Source organism: Mustela putorius, unplaced genomic scaffold (assembly GCF_011764305.1).
Source record: "Mustela putorius furo isolate JIRA1106 unplaced genomic scaffold, ASM1176430v1.1 tig00003836_pilon_pilon_pilon, whole genome shotgun sequence".
Classification (NCBI taxonomy): Eukaryota; Metazoa; Chordata; class Mammalia; order Carnivora; family Mustelidae; genus Mustela; species Mustela putorius.
Window position 1 is genome coordinate 36,562,265 of NW_025421989.1, and position 18,713 is coordinate 36,580,977.

The window sequence follows — 18,713 nt, forward strand, 5'->3', positions numbered from 1 at the left end:
AAGATGCTTTTTAACTAAAGCTTGGGGAAGCTCTTCTACTTCTCACCAGTCCTCCTGTCTCCTTGCACTCAGTTCTTTCTGTTAGCCTTGTTTATTCATCCCTATAAAAGCAAAAACTTTTTTTTTTTTTTGGCCTAACTTGAGATACTTGTAGATCTGTCAGGTCATTCTATTTGAATAGACTCCACTGCCTACTGCAACAGTCCCTTCCTCCTCCTTGAAACAATCCTTTCAAATAAAGACTTTTCCTTACTAATTTGGAATTTGTGTTTTTGACACATTATATAAAGCAAATTTCTTTCAGAATAACCATACTCACAGAAGACTTACATCTTAGCCTGTTTTCAAGGCTATTCATATAGATGGTATAATTGCAACTTGGACATTCAATATATCCAAGAATGACCCTACCTCTACTTCTTCAGACTTAAATTTCAGTAACTATACTCTGAAATTCTTGTGACAGTATATAGATTGTGTGTCCCATCTATTAGTTCCCATATATCAAAGACTATGCTTCCCCTGAACCACCCAATCTGCTACCACCTACTTCTGTTTCTACAGCTTCCTGAGAAATTTTATGAATTGTGTAATTTAAAACCTAGCAAAATGCAGATCTGAAAGGAAATAGGTAGTTACTTTTATGGGGGGGGAAGCCCCAAATGATTTAAAACATGAAGCATACTTTAGTCCATATAGTGGAAGAGGGGAAAATTTTAAAAGCTGCTTATTTCAGAATAAAAAAAAATGAACAGTCCCTCATCTCACAGTTTTTCATAGTGTTATATTTCCTGGATGTGATATTAAGATGAAATTGAATATACAAACCAGAGAGCTATGAGAGATCTAGTATATAAACATGACAGCCATAACTAAGTCATAGGAGATGGGAAATCCAGCCTAAAAGAGGTTTAGGAGTAAAATGATATGAAAGATTATGGCCAACACACTTTATGTGATATCAAGCCATGTTTACACCTGGAATTATAATGAACCAAGTCATTTCAGTTTAACAAATGGCCACATACTTGCAGAAGCAGAGATGGCAAACTTAAGTCTTCTCTGTATTTTTTAAAAGGCAAAACAATAATAAGATGAAAGAAAGTGGGATTTTCTTTTTCCAGAGTTGATCTTCCAACAGTCATGATAAATTGCCTCAGCTCTAGATTCATCAGCACTTACTCACAGAACAGTAACTGCCAACAGGATTTGATTAGCAATTCAATTATAAACTTGACATTTGTAAAATTCAGATCTTATTTTAAATATTGTAGTCCAGAAATGCTTGCCACAATATAGCAAAATGATCTAATCATTAAAAAAGCAGATGGGTTTTTAAAAGTTGACTCTTCAGCCTCCAAGCATTCAATATTGTCACAAAAAAGGCCAGGAGGGAGAACAGCCAAAGATGTACCATGGAGGCAGTTTGCTAAAATAGCACTCACAGTTTATTGCCTAAGGTCTATAGAAATACTTGATTTTTCTATATAAAATGTACATGCTTTAAAAATAAAAAACCTGGAGCATCTGGGTGGCTTATTAGATTGAACATCTGACTCTTGGTTTAGGCTCAGGTCATGATTTCATGGGTCATGGGATCAAGCCCTCCAACAGGCTCTGCACTCAGTGGGGAGTCTGCTGGAGATTCTCTCCCTCTGCCCCTCTTCCCCCCAATTTGTATGCTCTTTCTCAGATAAATTTTTTTAATTAAAAAAATAAAAATAAATATCTTAATGGGAAAACCCTTTCAGCAATATATGTTACCCAGCGAGCCATATAGTAATTAAATGACTACTATGGGTCAGAAGTTATGAAAAGGGAGCATTTTGTTGAAAATTATTCACTAGGTAAAAGATGGTTTCTAGCAGTTTTTCTCAAACTACTCCATGAAATGCAAAACCCTATTGTCCCCATAGAACCACTATTAACAAACATGATTTTTAAAATACTAGCCAAGTTTAAGGATTCCCATCAACCATAAGAGTCTATGACTATTAATATCAGTGCTCAGATAATTGTGACATGATAACTCAAAGTTAAATTAATATTTTTCACATGTCTATGACATGGCACATAAAGGATAATTCATTAATGTTTGAAACAATGGGTCTTTCCATTTCAAATATTTATTGAATTTGATATATTAAATCTGTGGTCAGGATTTAAAAACACATGATCAAGCTCCTCAAGAATCCCATTTTATGGTATTTAATATGGCAAAATAAAACATAAGTATAAGCCTGGAATTTGCTAGATTATTTCTAACCATTTCAATTGCAAAACAGTGGAAGAAACAGTGACATTAAGAAAATGCAAAAGCAAAGAAAAGGTTTTGGCAAACAATTTCTGCATGCAAAAGGAAGAGATGGAGATTTATTAACTAGACCAGTAATTATTCTACATAACGAACATAAATTCACTATGTAAATTAAATCTATTAAATATTCATTTTTCCTGCGGAAAACAAGTGACAGTTTTTGATTATGCGATCAGTTACATTAGTCGGAGTTTGCCTATACAGAACAATTTAGATTATTTGGAAATCAAAACCTGAAGTTAAAATATTTTCACCTATATGTCCAAATCTTCATGGGCAAATTACCCATTTTGTGGATGAATGCACTGATTAGGAGGAAATTTTTAAAAGTTATTTATCTTAAAATAATTGTTCATTAATAAAAAGTACAAAAATAGCACAGACATTCTACATACCTTTAAATCAGTTTCCCATGTCGGGGAACAAAATTTGCCACCCCAGAAAGGTTTTTTGGTATGTGGATTATATTAGGCTGCTTGCTTTTAAAAGAAGAAATATCCTGGAGATCATTTTTACCCCTGGACATTTAGGTGGTTTTTAGAAGTAACCACTCTTAGCATATTGATATGGATCCTTCTAGTTCTTTGTGCCGGTTTCTTTTCTACTTAACATAATACAGAATATTATACTGTGAATTTCTTTCATTTAAATAATAATAAAGGTTATGGCTTAGTTGGTTAAAGCACCTGTCTTGTAAATAACAATAAAATTTGGAGACTATTTTATGTCATTTATATTCTCCTAGGCTGGTTATTGCTTTTTAAGATTTAAAAAAATATATATTTGACAGAGAGAGAGTACAAGCAGGGAGAGCAGCAGAGGGAGAAGCAGGCTCCCCTCTGAGCAAGGAGGCCGATGTAGGACTCGATCCCAAGACCCTGGGATCAAGACCTGAGCTGAAGGCAGATACTTAACTGACTGAGCCACCAAGGCGCTCCTAGGCTGATTATTTTTAAGAAACAGAAGACTTAACAAGTTTGTTTTATCTTCTTTTTTTTTTTTTTTGCCTTCTCTCTAAATGGTCTAAAAAAAAAAAAATTAGAGGACCTGCTCCATGAGAAAGCTGTCACCATAGATAACTACAGGATAATATGAACTAGGTACGGTAGACAGCAACCTATTCCACCGTTTCTAGATGACCCAACAAACATTTGCTTACCAAACACTTACTCTTTCCATTTTCCTGTGAATTGCCTTCCTCCGCTTTGAAGTACCAGATTCATACCCCCTTTTCCTTAAGTCCAGAATGACATATATACCTCATTTTGCCTGTCTTTGAAATCTCATGTTTATGCAGATTTCCTGTACATAGGTAATTAAACTTGATATTCCCCTGTTAATCTGTCTCATGTCAACATAATTCACAGAGCAACTGGAGGAAATCTTAAGGGTATCAGAAAATTTTTCCTCCCCAGGACGTCTGATGTTAATACCTTCTGTAACTTACTATAGTACAGGGTCAACACCAGGAGACTGACGGTACAATCGACAGACCTTATTCAGATTCCACCAGTTTCACATGGACCTGTGTGTATGTAGAGCTATTCAATTTTATCACCATGTGTAAGTTCATGTAGTCACTATCACGACAGAAGTAAAGAAATGTTCACAAAGATCCCCCGCAACAATCCTAACATACTAGCCCTTCAGAGTCATACCTGCCTCCCCTTCTCTCATGCTTCTCACAAAAAGTTTGTGATCCTTAGTACTTGACAATCACTAATCTGTTGTCCAGTTGTATAATTTTATTACTTCAAAATGTATATAAAGGAAATCATATGGTATATCAACTTTTAGAAAGTTTTTTTTTTTAAACATAGCATAATTCCCTTGAGATCTACCCAAGTAGTTGCATGCATCAACAGGTTTTGTGTTTTTTTTTTTTTTTTTGCTATATAGTCATTCCATGGTATGGATGTAACTCAATTTGTTTAACCATTTATCCACTGGAGGATATTTTAGTTCTTTCTAAATTTTACCCATTTCAAATAGAACTGCTATGAAAACTTGGTTGCAGGTCTTCGTGTGAACATAGGTTTTCCTTTCTCTGAGATGTACACTTCCCTGGAGTACAACTGTTGAATTGTTCAGTAAGTCTATATTTAGTTTTTCAAAGAAATTGTTAGACTATTTTCCAGAGTGACTTTATTTTGTATATTTCCATCAACAATGTATAAAATATCCAGTTTCTCCACATTTTTGCCAGGACACAGTATTATTTTTTATTACAACTGTTCTAATATCTTGTTGTGGTTTAAATTTGTATTTCCCTAATAACTAAAGATGTTGAACATTATTTGCACGTGCTTGGTACAAACTTGTACAATCCATTTCTAGAAAAAGTTCATGTTTTTTACCTGGGTAGTTGGAAAATGTTCATGTTTTTACTGGATAATTGGATTTTTTAAAATTAATTTATTTTACTGTTGGATTTCTTCTCATTATCTTTATTTTTTTTAAATTTTAAATATTTTATTTTTAAACTGCTATAAATGCTTTGTACATTTCAACATAAACTCCCCATAACAGAAACGTAACAAAATGGGAATGGTTGTGAAAGGGTTAAAGTGGCACAAATTCACCAAACAAGCATCGAACTACACATTTTCAGAGGTAGATTACTTTTAAAGTTGAGAACAAAAAACAACATGAATAAAACCAAGCCATTTTCCACCAACTTAGTCATCAATTAAGGGGAAGGCATAGAATGCAGAGAGAAGCAACACTTAACATCCACTTAGGACAAGGCCAGTTTGGGGGCTTTTTGCTCTCTTTTAGAGATGGAAGTGTAAAACCTGGCATGTAAGTTCATTTATATTTACATGTGCACATACATCTATAGAGGCCTACGGTGCATCCTAGCTGCAGATATATTGCTACATAGTCTCTGATAATAGTTATAAATTAGTGCCAGATAATCATCGGAGAGGATAACATCCATCTGGATATATGAACATGACAGTGGAAGAAGTATTTAAAAAAAAAAGTCCATATCCAATCTGGTTTCCTCTCCATTATGCTGGCAATCTGCTTGTGATATAAATTTAAAAAACAAAAACAAACAAACAAAAAGAACCAATATGCTGAGAGAAGCTAAACGCCTCTCTGTAGAGAACTCATTTAAAAGAAAGGCATCAAGATCTGGTGTGTGACCAAGACATTTTAGAGTGAGTGCGTCAGAATTTGTCATCCCTGAAATCTACAGAGAACAATCATAAACCACAACTTGCTCTGCAAAGTTAAGTTCCAATCATTCCCTTCTCTGTTGTGTGCCAAGACCTAGGGCTGTGCTTAGATCTGAGCCCCCAGTGCCGTGGCCACATGCCCTCCTCCTGGTACCCCGATCGCCTGGAAGCCCAGCGCACGTGCCTGGGCTCTGGCAAAGCGGTATAGATTGTACATTTGGTGTCATGTCTAAGAGATCCATACCCTAGGTCCTGATGATTTCCTGGTAATTTTCTTTTCAAAGTTACATAATTTTATGTTTTACCTTCAAATCTAGGATATGCTTGGAGGTAATTTTTATATAAAATGTTAGATTTAGACTGACGTTCAATTTTTGCCCAATGGATGCCCAATTGTTCTATTACCATTTGTTAAGTGACACTATTCTTGTGGCACCTCGGTGGCTCAGTCAGTTAGGCCTTGGACTCTCGGTTTCAGTTCAGACCATGTCTCAAGGTTGTACTGAGGACCACACTGGACTTCATGCTCAGCTGGGGGTTCTGCTTGTGATTATTTCCCCTTCCCTTTCCCTCTGCTCCTTACCCCACTCACTCACTCTCTAAAATAAAATCTTTAAAAAATTATTTCTTCCCTCATTGAATTGGGTTTGAACCACTGTCAGAAATCAGTTGGCTGTACAGGTGTAGGGCTACTTCTGAGCAATCTAATCTGTTCCATTGATCGCAGTCTAGTCCTCTGCCAGCACCACACTGTATTAATACCTACAGCTATATAAATCTTAACAAATGGGGTGGAATGATTTCTCCTGCTTTATTACAGCTTTTGAAAATTGTTTTCTCTGTTCTTATTCTTTTTGCCTTTCCATATATAGCCCAGGATAAGCTTTCCACACCCACAACAAATACTCCTGGGAATTTAACTGGAATTGGAGCAAATCCATAGATAAATCTGGGAAGAAATTACATCTTTACTTCGTTGAATCATCCAAACCATGAAGAAAGTATATCTCTCCATTTATTTAGATCTTGGAGTTCCTTCATCAGAGATTTATAGTTTTTACAAGGCTTAGAGATATTTCGTGGGATTTATACCTAAGAATTTCATTTTGTTTTGGGCAACTGCAAATAGCACCCTGTTTTTAACTGTGGTATCTAAGTGTTCTTTATCAAGTATATAGAAAAACAAATATAATTGGTTTGGGTCTGTTCATTTTACGTGGTTGATGAACTCACTTATTAGTTCTGAAAGTTTTGTTGTAGATCCTTGGGATTTGGTATATAGGCTTCTGTGTCTTCCTTTCCCTGCCTTATTGTGATGGCTTCCAGCACGAGGCTGAACAAGAATGGTAAGCATGAACAGCCTTGCCTTGTTCCCATTCTAAGAAGAAAAGCATTTTGAGTAAATTTTTGTGGAAAAAAAGTAAGGTCTATGTCCAGATGTCCAGTTGTACTAGCACTACTTGTTGAAAAGAACATCCTTTCACCATTGCCTTTGTTACTTAAAGATCAGCTGGCCATATTTGTGTGTATGTATTTCCAGGCTCTCTTTTCTACTGATTTGTTTTTTCTTTCATAATACTACACTGTCTTGATTATTCAACTCTAAATTAAGTACTGGAGTAAAGTCAGTCCACCAACTTTGTTCTCGGCTGCTTTAAGCAGTGATCTCTTATATCAGGAAAAAAAAGTTGAAATCAAAAATACATGTGTGCTGTCTTTCATGTTTACATATGCAATTACTTTTACTGGTACTTGTAGTTTGTTACTAACCAGTGTTTTTTTTTGAGCCTAAAGGACTACTTTTACTATTTCTTGTAGGCCAGGTTTGCTAGTGACGAATTTTCTCAGTTTTATCTGAGAAAGTCTTGAACCTTCATTTGTGAGCTATTATTTTCCTGGATATGGAATTCTTGGTAGACCATCTATTTCATCACTTTGAATAAGTTACCCTCTTGTCTTCTAGTCTCCATGGTTTCTGACAAGAGGTCTGCTCTTAACCTCATTAACGATCCCTTGTACATGACGAGTTACTTCTGTCACTTTGACAGTTTGATTCTGAAATATCTTTGAGTTTACCCTACTTGGAGTTGGAGTTGCTTGGGTTTTTTGAGTGTGTAGATTTAGATCTTTCACATCTATGAACATTTTGGTCATTGCTTCTTCAAATATTCTCTCCCTTTCTCTCCTCTCCTTCTGGGACTCCAGTTATACATATGTTCATGTGCTTGATGGTGTCCTACAGGTCTCTGAGGCTCTTGTAATTTTGCTCAACCTTTTTTTCTTTCTGTTCCTCAGCCTAAATAATCTTAATGGACCCATCCTCAAGACTGCTAACTCTGTTGTCTGCTCAAATCTTCCATTGAGTCCCTCCAGTAAAACAGTTTTGGTTTTTTGCACTTTTCTACTCCAGAATTCCTATTTGGGTCTCTTTTTAATTTCTCTTTATTGATAGTTTCTTATTTGGTGAAATTATTCTTATTCTCCTTTAGTTTTTTTAGACAGTTTTATTTCTTTGAACACATTTAAGATAGAGGATTTAAACTCTTTTTCTAGGGGGCACCTGGATGGCTCAGTTGGTAAAGCATCTGTCTTCAGCTCAGGACATGATCCCAGGGTCCTGGGATTGAGCCCTGCATCAGGCTCCCTTCTCATCAGGGAGCCTGCTTCTCCCTCTCTCTGTTGCTTCCCCTGCTTGTGTGCTCTCTCATTCTGTAAAATAAATAAAATCTTTAAAAAAATAAGCTATTTTTTCAGTAAGTCCAACAATTCAGTTTGCTCTATTGATTATTTCTATTGATTGCTTTTTTTTTTCATTAATGAGCCCTACTATGTTTCTTTGTATGTCTCAATTTTTTGTTGTTGTTGAAAACTAGGTGTTTTAAATAATGTGTCAACTTTGGAAGTTAGACTCTCCCTTCCTCTAGGTTTTGTTGTTACTGTGGCAGTTTCTGTTCTTACTTGTTTGGTTAAGTTTTTGGAATAAATTCTGTAAAGTCGGCAATCTTTGTTGTGTGTGGCCACTAAGTCTCTGCTTGGTTGGTTTGGTTGTTGCTCAGGCAGAGGCTCTCTATGCATTGGGGCATACTTTCAACCCTCAGGGAGTTGACAACTCTGCCTTAGCATTCAACTCCTACTGGCAAACCCTCAAAGTTGGTCAGAGTTCAGAGCTTAAGGCCTTGTTAGGTCTTTTCTGGGCATGTACACAGTCCTATGTATGTGCATGGCTTCCTTGATTCCCAAAGATATGTTTGTTTTTTTCAGAGATCCTACAGACCTCTCAATATCCAGTTTTTCTTTTTAAGCTTTTAGGTTAGCTTTTTGTTTGCCCCAACTGTTACTCTACGACTTCAGGTAGCTATGAAATTAAACTGCCTTTAAAAATTTTCAACAAATGCCCCCAGGCAAAAGTTATTTTGCAGAAGGCAGTCTCTGAGTCAGACCAAATAAAGAGTGGTGTCCCTTCGAGGGAACTACCAGACAGGTCAGATAATGACAGTTTCATAGGCATGAGGCTTTCAAGAAACTTCATCCCTGTTCTGCCTCCTTTGGAGACTGCCTACCTCCTGGTTTGCACCATAATTGTGAACTCTTTTTTTCAGGGTTACCATGGAACTAGAGAGAGGAAGGTGGGAATGAGGTAAGCTCATTGCCACAAAGCACACTGTTCTTAGCAAGAATCAGTGGTTTTTCCTGAATAAATTCTTCCTGCATAGCTGCAAACCTTTGGTTAATTTCCAGAGTTCTGAAAAAGTTGATTCTATTTTTGCCAGTTTTCCCCTTGCTTTTATGGAGAGGAGAACTGTCAAAGGCCCTTACTCCTCCAATTTTGCTGACATCATCTGCTATCTGGGACTTTCAGAATGAGATATTCTTAAAGGCTAGGTAAATTGGGACCCAATCTATATTCTTTCTAGAAGACAATCTTCTTCCAAAATAAAAACTGCCTTTTTAAACTTTTAAAATTGAATCATAAAGAACTGAGTCCCTTCAAGATTTCAGAACTGTCAATTCAATTTCCATTTCTATATATCTTATGTTCCTTAAAATTTCCTTATAACAATTGCCTAAGTTAATTTTGATACCTATTTTTAAAACAAAAAAGTCAAATTTAATTAGTGGTTTAGTAGGGATAAAGAGATATAAGAGATAAAATGTGCACTCATTAAAAGTTTTAAGATATTCATCAAGGAATTTCATTAATGGAGGCTGTGTATGTATGTATGAAAATATCCTCTGATCAGAAGTAATATCCTAATATAAATTCAGCCAGCTTTCATTTAATAAAAACTTGCTATTCATCTCATGTTCATGGGCATCAATTTCATTTTTTCATACATGTGAAAGAAGAAATTCAACCAGTTAGGAATAATATGGCTTTTTAGGAATCTAATAAAAGCTACGGATTTCCTTCCTAAGAAAATGAACATGTATTTATAATTGAGCTTACAATTTAAAGGGTTCTTGGATATCCTATAACCTGTAAATTAAGAACCGCTACTGAAAAAAAATAGATTTTAATGGGAAAAATAGAAAACAGATATTCAAATAATTACATCTCCAGTGGAGCATCAAGAATTTCGAATATTAAAACATAAAAGTGGTCTCAAACTAATACATAGTATTTCATTTCAAAAGCTGCTTTGTAAATTATGTATTTTGTATTTATTACATGTTCTTATTAAAACAATGATTGAAGACTCTTTAACTGTAAGCCTCTTAAAAGTAGGTGCTCTTGGGCACCTGGGTGGCTCAGTTGGTTAAGCAACTGCCTTCCGCTCAGGTCATGATCTGGGAGTCCCCGAATCGAGTCCCATGTCAGGCTCCCAGCTCCATGGGGAGTCTATTATTCCCTCTGACCTTTTCCCCTCTCATGCTATCTCTCATTCTCTCTCTCAAATAAATAAAGAAAATCTTTAAAAGTGGGTGCTCTTTGTATATGTCTTCATATTATAATAATCTGTCGAAGTAAAGAGCATATGTTAGGACCTCAGGTAACCCTTTACAAAACCCATTTTACTCAATAAAGTGTTTGAATACAAATGCACTAAAACAGGAAAAAATATTGAGGCAATGACAAGGCCAAATAAACCACAAAGACAAAAATTAAAAAATAAAATGGAAGTGATGAATCACTGAATTCTACTCTAGAAACAATATTACACTATATGTCAACTAAGCAAAATTTAAATAAAAAATAAATTTAAAAAGTGGAAAAAGGATAAAGAATAAAACAGATTTTAAATTATGTATCGCTTGAGAGGCCTAATTAGAAGAGAATGTAACAGTAAATACAGCTATTTCTAGATATTTAAACTTATGGATGTCTTTTTACCGTGTTAAATTTCACTTCATAATATGTTTTTTCTTAATATAGCATCTCCTACACTTAGCCATGAATGAGGTCATATTTGGACCCTAACAGTTAGTAAATGGACTGGAAGGGCAAAAGGGTTAAGATGTTTTGCCGTCAGTGACTGGAAACAAGTTAACAGACATTGGGAAGGGAAATTAGCCAGAGACTTTATAAATAAAATATTTATTATATATATCTTAAGATGTGTCCAGGTTAAAGTAAGATAGTGTAAGCATGAACAGTAAGAGGATATGGGAGCACCCCTGGAGGGAAGGAAGGGCAGAAAGGAAGGGGGAAAGAAAGAAAGAAAGAAAGGGAAGGAAAGAAAGGAAAGGTGGGTGAGTAATGGAATTTTGATTTTGCTTCTTCGTCACTGTGCCGAAGAAGAAAGGAAAACTACATTTCGGGGCCATTATATAGACTATATAAAGGACAAATGGCACATTCTCATTTGAGTAGCAATAAACTCTTATCAGAACTAGATAAAATCATAAGTAATAATCAGAATTCAACTGCTATCATTTACTATCTATAGGATGTGGCCCTTCTATAGGATAAATGAAATGACCTGGCCTTGTCTTCAGAACTGGACTTGAAGACATTTATATAGCAAAAGCAATGCCAAAACAATGAAGGAATGAACTACAATTTCAGTGACAGGCTCCCATATATTAGGTAAAGACAAGACAAACTCTGAGACATGGATTACATCCCAACCCTCCCCGTCCCACCCCCACCTCTTTTTTGTTAAGTTTGGCATTTGACTCCCTAACTAGGTAAAAATGGGGGAAAAAAAAAGGGTCAGCCTGGAAGCTGGAGTCTATAGTGCCAGAGATCCCTTGCTGAAGAAATCTGTCAATAAACAATCTCAGCAAACTGAGAAAGTAATCAATTGCCTCCCTAAAAATGTCTTTAGCCTGAAGAGATTCAGAATTAGATATAACAATGAGCTAAATCAATATAAAATTGGTATATTGAGTAACTGATTTAGACTTGTGATTTTAAACTAGACTCTAACCATATCAACAGTAACAAAACATTAAGAGAAAGATTCAACACATGTATAGGTTTAATAAACTATGTTCAAGACCTAGGAAGGTTTTATTCATTGACAACTGAGGTAAACAAAATCACATACAGTATATTAAACTTAAATCCAGCTAAGTTTTAGGAAACATAATTAAGTTGCAAAGCCTGTTGGAAGTAAATTTTAAATTCTGCTAAATTCATAAAATAATTCATATTAAAAAGTAATAATAGCCAATTCCAGAGAATGAAACCATGAGATCTAAAACCTCTGAATCTTACCATAACATTTTAAGGATTAAAGCACTTAAAAAAATCAGTGCTTTTTGTGAGTAACAACTTCTAAGACTCTTCTATAATCAGTATATGGATAATAATAATAATAATAATTCAAAGGGTTAAAAAAGTATTTAAAAGCAGGGATCCTGAAAAAAGATCTACAGAAACAGATTAACTTGGAGCACACGGAAGGTGGAATTCTACTTTCCACAGTCAGGATAACTGGATAAAATATAAATAGGCTACTCTGCCTTAGGTTTTCCAACTTCAGTGACCAATTGCATTGTTCCTGGCGGGGGGGGGGGGAGACTGTAGGAGGGTAGCTTTTACTGCACTGTTAAATAGCCTGTATTTGGAAGACAGGATAATTAGAAAAATAAATACAATCAATTGTACCAGCTGAAGTAGGAGCACACTGGAACTGTGGCCAGGTGAAGCAAGGATGATATAAAAAATAACTATATAAAAAATAAGTAACTTTAAAATGTTTACCTACTGTTTAAAAACATTTACATATAAATATGATTAACCATATCAATGTCTTAAAACCAAAGTTTAAGTCCTGCACATCATAACCGTACTGATCTTTCCAATTGAACTTATGCACTCTAAGTGACTTAAGCCAAATGGGATATAGGAGCCTTTAGTACTATTAGACCATGATTGTAAAGGTGGTAAGTTATGGATTTGGAGGGAATTCATCCTAGTTTCTTTTGAACTGCAATGATCACATCTTTGCCATTATTTCCCCTCCCTCCCTTCCCATCCCATCTTCCATACCACAGGACTCAAAATTAGACCTTATAAATAGATATCTAGATTTCACTTCTTCCTAGTCAAAAACAATAGGCCTAGAGCAATGTGTTTCTATAACTGTAAATTACTCTAGCTATCTTTCAAATACCATGTTCTAAAACTGACAAACTAGAATGAAATTTAAACTGTCTCCACCCACTTCCCACTACATTAAACCCACCACTTCCCCACCCCCAGATGAAAGTTAGGTTGATAAATGGATTTTGGAGATGAAATAAAGCCAGACATCAAATAACTTACTTGAAATCCATCTCTTACCTTCTGTACTTAACCCTGGACTTGATGTGAACTTGGCTACATCAACAATTTTTACAGCAAATTGCTGCCCAGTTTCTCTGTTGATACATCGTCGTACAACACTGAAGGGACCCCTTTAAAAAAGAAAAAGGCCAAGTTTAATTCATTGCTTTTAATTAATGTCCCCATCAACATCTTACTGATGTTTCAGTGTCTACTATGGCTGTAGTTTAGGATCAAATTTAAGTACAACAATTTTGAACATGTTTTTCTACAATCCATGAGGTAAATAATTCATGTTATTAAACCAGAAAAGAAAGCAAATCTGTATTTAGAAATGACTTATGAAAATTCTTATTATTCTTATACTCAAGGCAAATAATTTTTGTAATATTCTACATATATTATAACATCTTAGAGTAAGAAATCACAGTGGCAGTACACACAGCTTTTACCTTTTGAAGCAGTAACTGAAGTCATTCTTGACCCCTTCCACTTTCACCTCACCTACTACCTACCCAATCTTCATTAACAAGGCCACTGACTTTCAACTCTCTCTCAATCCTCTCCACCTCTCTCCATGTAACATACCCAGATCTAAGCTACTACCATCTTCTACCAGGACTGCTGAATAACTTGCTTCTCCCACTCATTCTTGGAGTCATGTTTTAAAAATGGAAATCTGATCTTATATTTCTGCTCAAAATCCCACAGGAAAGAAGGTATTTTCAATGCACATATTTAGCTAAGAACCAAAACACATAAATAATTCCCAAATAGGAAAATATACCCCAGTAAAGTCTGGCCAAAATACTCGAAGAGGCACTTCACAAAGAGAAAGCCCTGCATGATTTTGCCTCCAAGAGCCTCTCCAGTCTCACAAGACATGACAGAGAAATACATCTTCCTTAAGTTTCAAATTGGAATTGTTCTAAATTACCATAGAAAAGGAAGTACTTTCTGCCAGAAGAGCCACTGGGCTACTCATCTGAGTCACCCAGTTCTCTCCCTAAACTGGTGGCTTTTAATACTGGCCATACAATTGAATTCACTGGGATGATTGATTAAAACACCAATGCCCAGGCCCATGCATTACATACACACACACATGAGTACACACAGTTCCTTGCGATTAATAGTTATCAAGTAAGTATCTGAACCAAAGATAATCCAAAGATTGAATTGTATATGGACATGCTTGAATTGACTACTGAATAATACAGAACATAATAGCAATATACTGTAGCAATTTATCTGAAAGCAAGTTTAGTTTAAGTCATTAAATACATGTACATGTATACACAGGTATATCCCTCCCACCAGGAAAAGTAACACCCTCATTAGCTTTTACAGGTAAAAACAGTACATGTGGATGCCCATGGTCAATCAGCAGGTAAGTTCTTCATTTACATTGGGGCACTTGTGATCCTGCTTGCCTTAAAAGAGTTTGTCTTTCTCTCAATTAGGGGACAAGAAAAAAAAATATAACCTAACCCAGACTTAAACATTTCTCTAACATCATATGAATTAGTTGATTTCACTGTGCCATCATCTGGACATCTATTACACCACAGCCTCAAATCTCTCTCTTCAAGCAACCTAACAAAGCTCAACTGGAAGGAAGAAAAGTGGTAATAATGTGCCTTTCAGAACTCTGAAGAAAGAGGACCTTTTCAAAAACCACTCCAAACTGCTCAAAGATTTTGCTCTAAGAGAAGACAATACAACAAAGTGAGACAGGACTCCCACAAACGTTTTCATTCTCAATCTGGATGTCTTACTTGTGACTACTTATCCTGACAACAGCAAGCAATTTCAGGAAATGCTTATTGTAATTTGTTTTTGTCCATATATAAGCCCTTGGGATTCTATTTATATATACATTCCTATAGTGTGCTTCAATTCACTACATCTTTTAGAAAATTTCCAAGATCCATATGCAGGATTATTTGTGGACAATAGAGTCAATTTTTAACTTTTTCCTGTTTGATGCAAGGTGAGGAAGAAAAGCATAGCGTCTCTCCCTGCCCTTTTAGTAATAGTAAAATGAAGAAAGCTACAGAAAAAGGAGAGAAAAGGGAATTTGGGGGTGGGGGGGAGAGGCATTTAAGTCTATGAATAAAAGTCAAACCCAATCCTCAATTCTTTAGGCTAATTCTATAATGTGAAGCAAGGAAAAAGAGTTTATTAACTACTGATGACCTGAAGACAGGTCAAAAAGTAAGGCGTTTCAATGGCACCCAAGAAGTTAGCAAAAGTGAATCAAATTTAGTACATAAAAAGACACTGAAATATACCTTAAGTTTTTCTTATGATTTAATCCATCAACCAGATGCTCAGTGGAAATTGATAAAAATTTAAAGGGGTATACAGGATTTGAGTACCATTATTTGGTTGATAGGTTGAAAATGGGCAAGTAATACTCTGAATATTCTGGCTTGGTTTCCCATCTTCAAAAAAGAGGGTGTAATAAAGTATGTGTAGTACAGTAATTGTTTTACATTTATTATACTTGAATGATATTTTAAGGAACAGCAAAAATTCAGAGGGCCTAAGTCTGGCCATTCATCTGGCCAAAACTCTTCCATGCTTGAAATTTCACCCATACGTGGTTTTTTTTTCCGGGGGAGGGGGGTATCCTATGGTACAGATGGTTCTCGAGTATTTATGTGGAGGAAAATATTGACAGATAGTAGTAAGCCACCATCATAAGCTATTATCTTTCTCTTATTTCTACTAATTCTGGCCAGCATGTTAATCAAGATGAAATAAGATAATTGATAGCACTTCAGATTTGATAAAATAGATGTTCCCTCTTCAACTTTTATTTATTTATTTATTTATTTATTTATTTTTAAAGATTTTATTTATTTATCAGAGAGAGAGAAGGGGAGAGAGCAAGCACAGGCAGACAGAATGGCAGGCAGAGGCAGAGGGAGAAGGAGGCTCCCCGCTGAGCAAGGAGCCCGACGTGGGACTCGATCCCAGGACGCTGGGATCATGACCTGAGCCGAAGGCAGCTGCTTAACCAACTGAGCCACCCAGGTGTCCCCCCTCTTCAACTTTTAGAATGATTTTCGATTAGGATTGTGGCAGAAAGTTCCATCTGAGGCAGGTGGCATCTTGCAGAATTCTGTTTTTTTTTTTTTTTAAGATTTTATTTATTTGATGGAGAGAGAGAGATCACAAGTAGGCAGAGAGGCAGGCAAAGAGAAAGGGGGAAGCAGGCTCCCCACTGAGCAGAGAGCCCGATGTGGGGCTCGATCCCAGGACTCTTGAGACTAGGACCTGAGCCGAAGGCAGAGGCTTAACCCACTGAGCCACCCAGGTGCCCTAGAATTCTGTTTTTAAGTAAAAGGTCAATGAAACCAGAATATGTTGCAAGTGAATAAATATTGTTGGACCATGGCCTATGGTTCTGAAAAGAATGCAGCTGTGTCTCTATGCAGTCAGAGGGTCCTCTCCTCTGGTACTCATTTATGTGAAAAAAGGTTAAGTCTAGGAAATGAGCAATTAAAAAAACGATTTATTTATTATTTGAGAGAGAAAAAGAGAGAAGAGGGAGAGGGAGAGAATCCTTAAGTAGACTCCTTGCTGAGCAGGGAGCTCAACACAGGGTATCAGGAACTGCGCTAAAATCAAGAGTCGGATGCTTAACCAAATGAGTCACCCAGGCGCTCTGGAAAGGAACAATTTTGATACCAAAAGTAAATACATCAAAAAAGGACACTAGAATTAAGGTTGAAATCAAGCTAGAATATGGCATATTGGTTTCCAGGATAACAGATTTAACACAATGCATCTAATTCATCTTCCTCCCCAGACCCCACTAAAATGATACCAAAGGGGCTATCACTTTTGAAACTAGAAGCGACAGTAGTAATACTCAAATTTGGGAAGCAAAAAAGCAGTGGTGGAGTAGTGGTAACTGACTTAGTAGAGTCAGGAAAGCTGAAGTGCAAAGAGAAAATAAAGCAAGTTCATAAACCAAACACATTCTATACTCCAGAATCCTCAAGAAACTCTTGAGCTGGCTGCACCAGATAACCCTGGAACTAGAAGGTGGGGCTAAAAGAAGAGGTTTGAAAGAAATCTCTAGAGCAGCAGTTAGAGCCCGAGGCCCCCTCCATACCCACACTCCATCCCACCGTGCAAAGGCCCTACCATCATTTTATCAGAGACCCGCTCTACAAAGGGTAAAACATAGGGTCTGAGAACTGGGGCACAAGGCAGTTGAGGAAGTGGGTAAGAGTAAATGGAAAGCTACGGGATTGAGTGATCACACACAAACTGAATACAGACAGCCCCACCTCTTTTCTCCTTAACAGGGGGTTGTAAGAAGCTACAGCTTTAGCCTTCAGGCAGGAGGAGAAAAGATTTTCTGTTGTGTACCTGACCAGGCCAGAAGGAAAGACCTATAGATAATGACTTGAATTGCTCAACAAGCCCCACCCACAAGTTCAGAGCTGTCAATCAGCTTTCAGCCCCCTATTGCAGGATTTCCAACCTCATCACTACTGACATTTTGAAAGCCTGGATAGGTCTTTACTGGGCAAGGATATCTCTGCATTGCAGGATGCTTAACAGCAATCCAGGCAGCACCCCTGACCAAGTTCTGACATCCAAAAATGTCTCCAGACATTGTCCTATGTCCCCGGGGGGGTGGGGGGGGGTAAAAACTGGCTCCAGCTGAGAACCACTGCTCTATTCCTAGTCATAAGTACACCTCCAAACTTCCAAGATATCTGGAGAATAGTCTGTAATTTGGAAGATAGAGGTCACAAAACAGAAAGAGCAACCTAAAGGAAAAAAGACTAAACAAACAAAAAAACCCTTCAGACTACCATGAATATCCTCAGAAAGCTATTATAACTATGAAACAAAACCAGAACTTTCAGAAAAGAAAAAAGGGGCTCTTTTTTAAATTAATTTTTAAAATTTATTGTCAGCGGAACAGTATTCATTGTTTTTTGCACCACACCCAGTGCTCCATGCAATCTGAGCCCTCTGCAATATCCACCACCTAGTTCCCCCAACCTCCCACCCCCCCACCTCCCACCCCCGCCCAAAAGAAACAAGTTAAGAAATTTAAAGCTCAATAGAAGGGCTAGAAAATAACTTTGAGGAAATAGCCCAGAAAGTAAAGCAAAAAGAACAAAAAAATGGAGTGGAAGAACACAAAAGAATCATCCAAGAAAATTTCCCAGAACTTAAATCAGGAGTTTCCCAAATTGAAAGGACCCACCAAATACTCGACAAAATAGATCATAGGCCCACGTCCACACATGCCATTGTGAAACCTAAAATCACTGTGATTTCCATTTCTAGAAGTAGAAGGAAGGATGGTGTGCTGGGAGGGGAGGATCATATGGTTCACACAGAAAGATCAGGAAGCAGAATGGCTTCTAAGTTCTCAATGGCGATACTAAAAGCAAGAAGACAATGGAGTAACAACTTCAAAATCATGGAGGAGATTTCTAACTTTTAATTCTATATCCAG

At 36.6% G+C, this 18,713-nt stretch overlaps 1 protein-coding gene across 13 annotated transcripts in view; it reads right to left on the minus strand.

The window, feature by feature from the left end:
• CASK (calcium/calmodulin dependent serine protein kinase) overlaps nucleotides 1–18,713 on the minus strand; it is a 362,863-nt gene that overhangs the window by 286,186 nt on the left and 57,964 nt on the right. For 7 of the 13 annotated variants that reach the window (XM_004754920.2, XM_045089473.1, XM_004754922.2 and 4 more), the window contains exon 2: nucleotides 13,235–13,347. In XM_004754920.2, the coding sequence (XP_004754977.1) occupies nucleotides 13,235–13,347 (113 nt within the window). Of the gene's footprint in view, nucleotides 1–13,216; nucleotides 13,348–18,713 lie in introns of all 13 variants that reach the window. The other 6 variants (XM_013057510.2, XM_013057509.2, XM_013057514.2 and 3 more) reach the window with 1 other exon arrangement.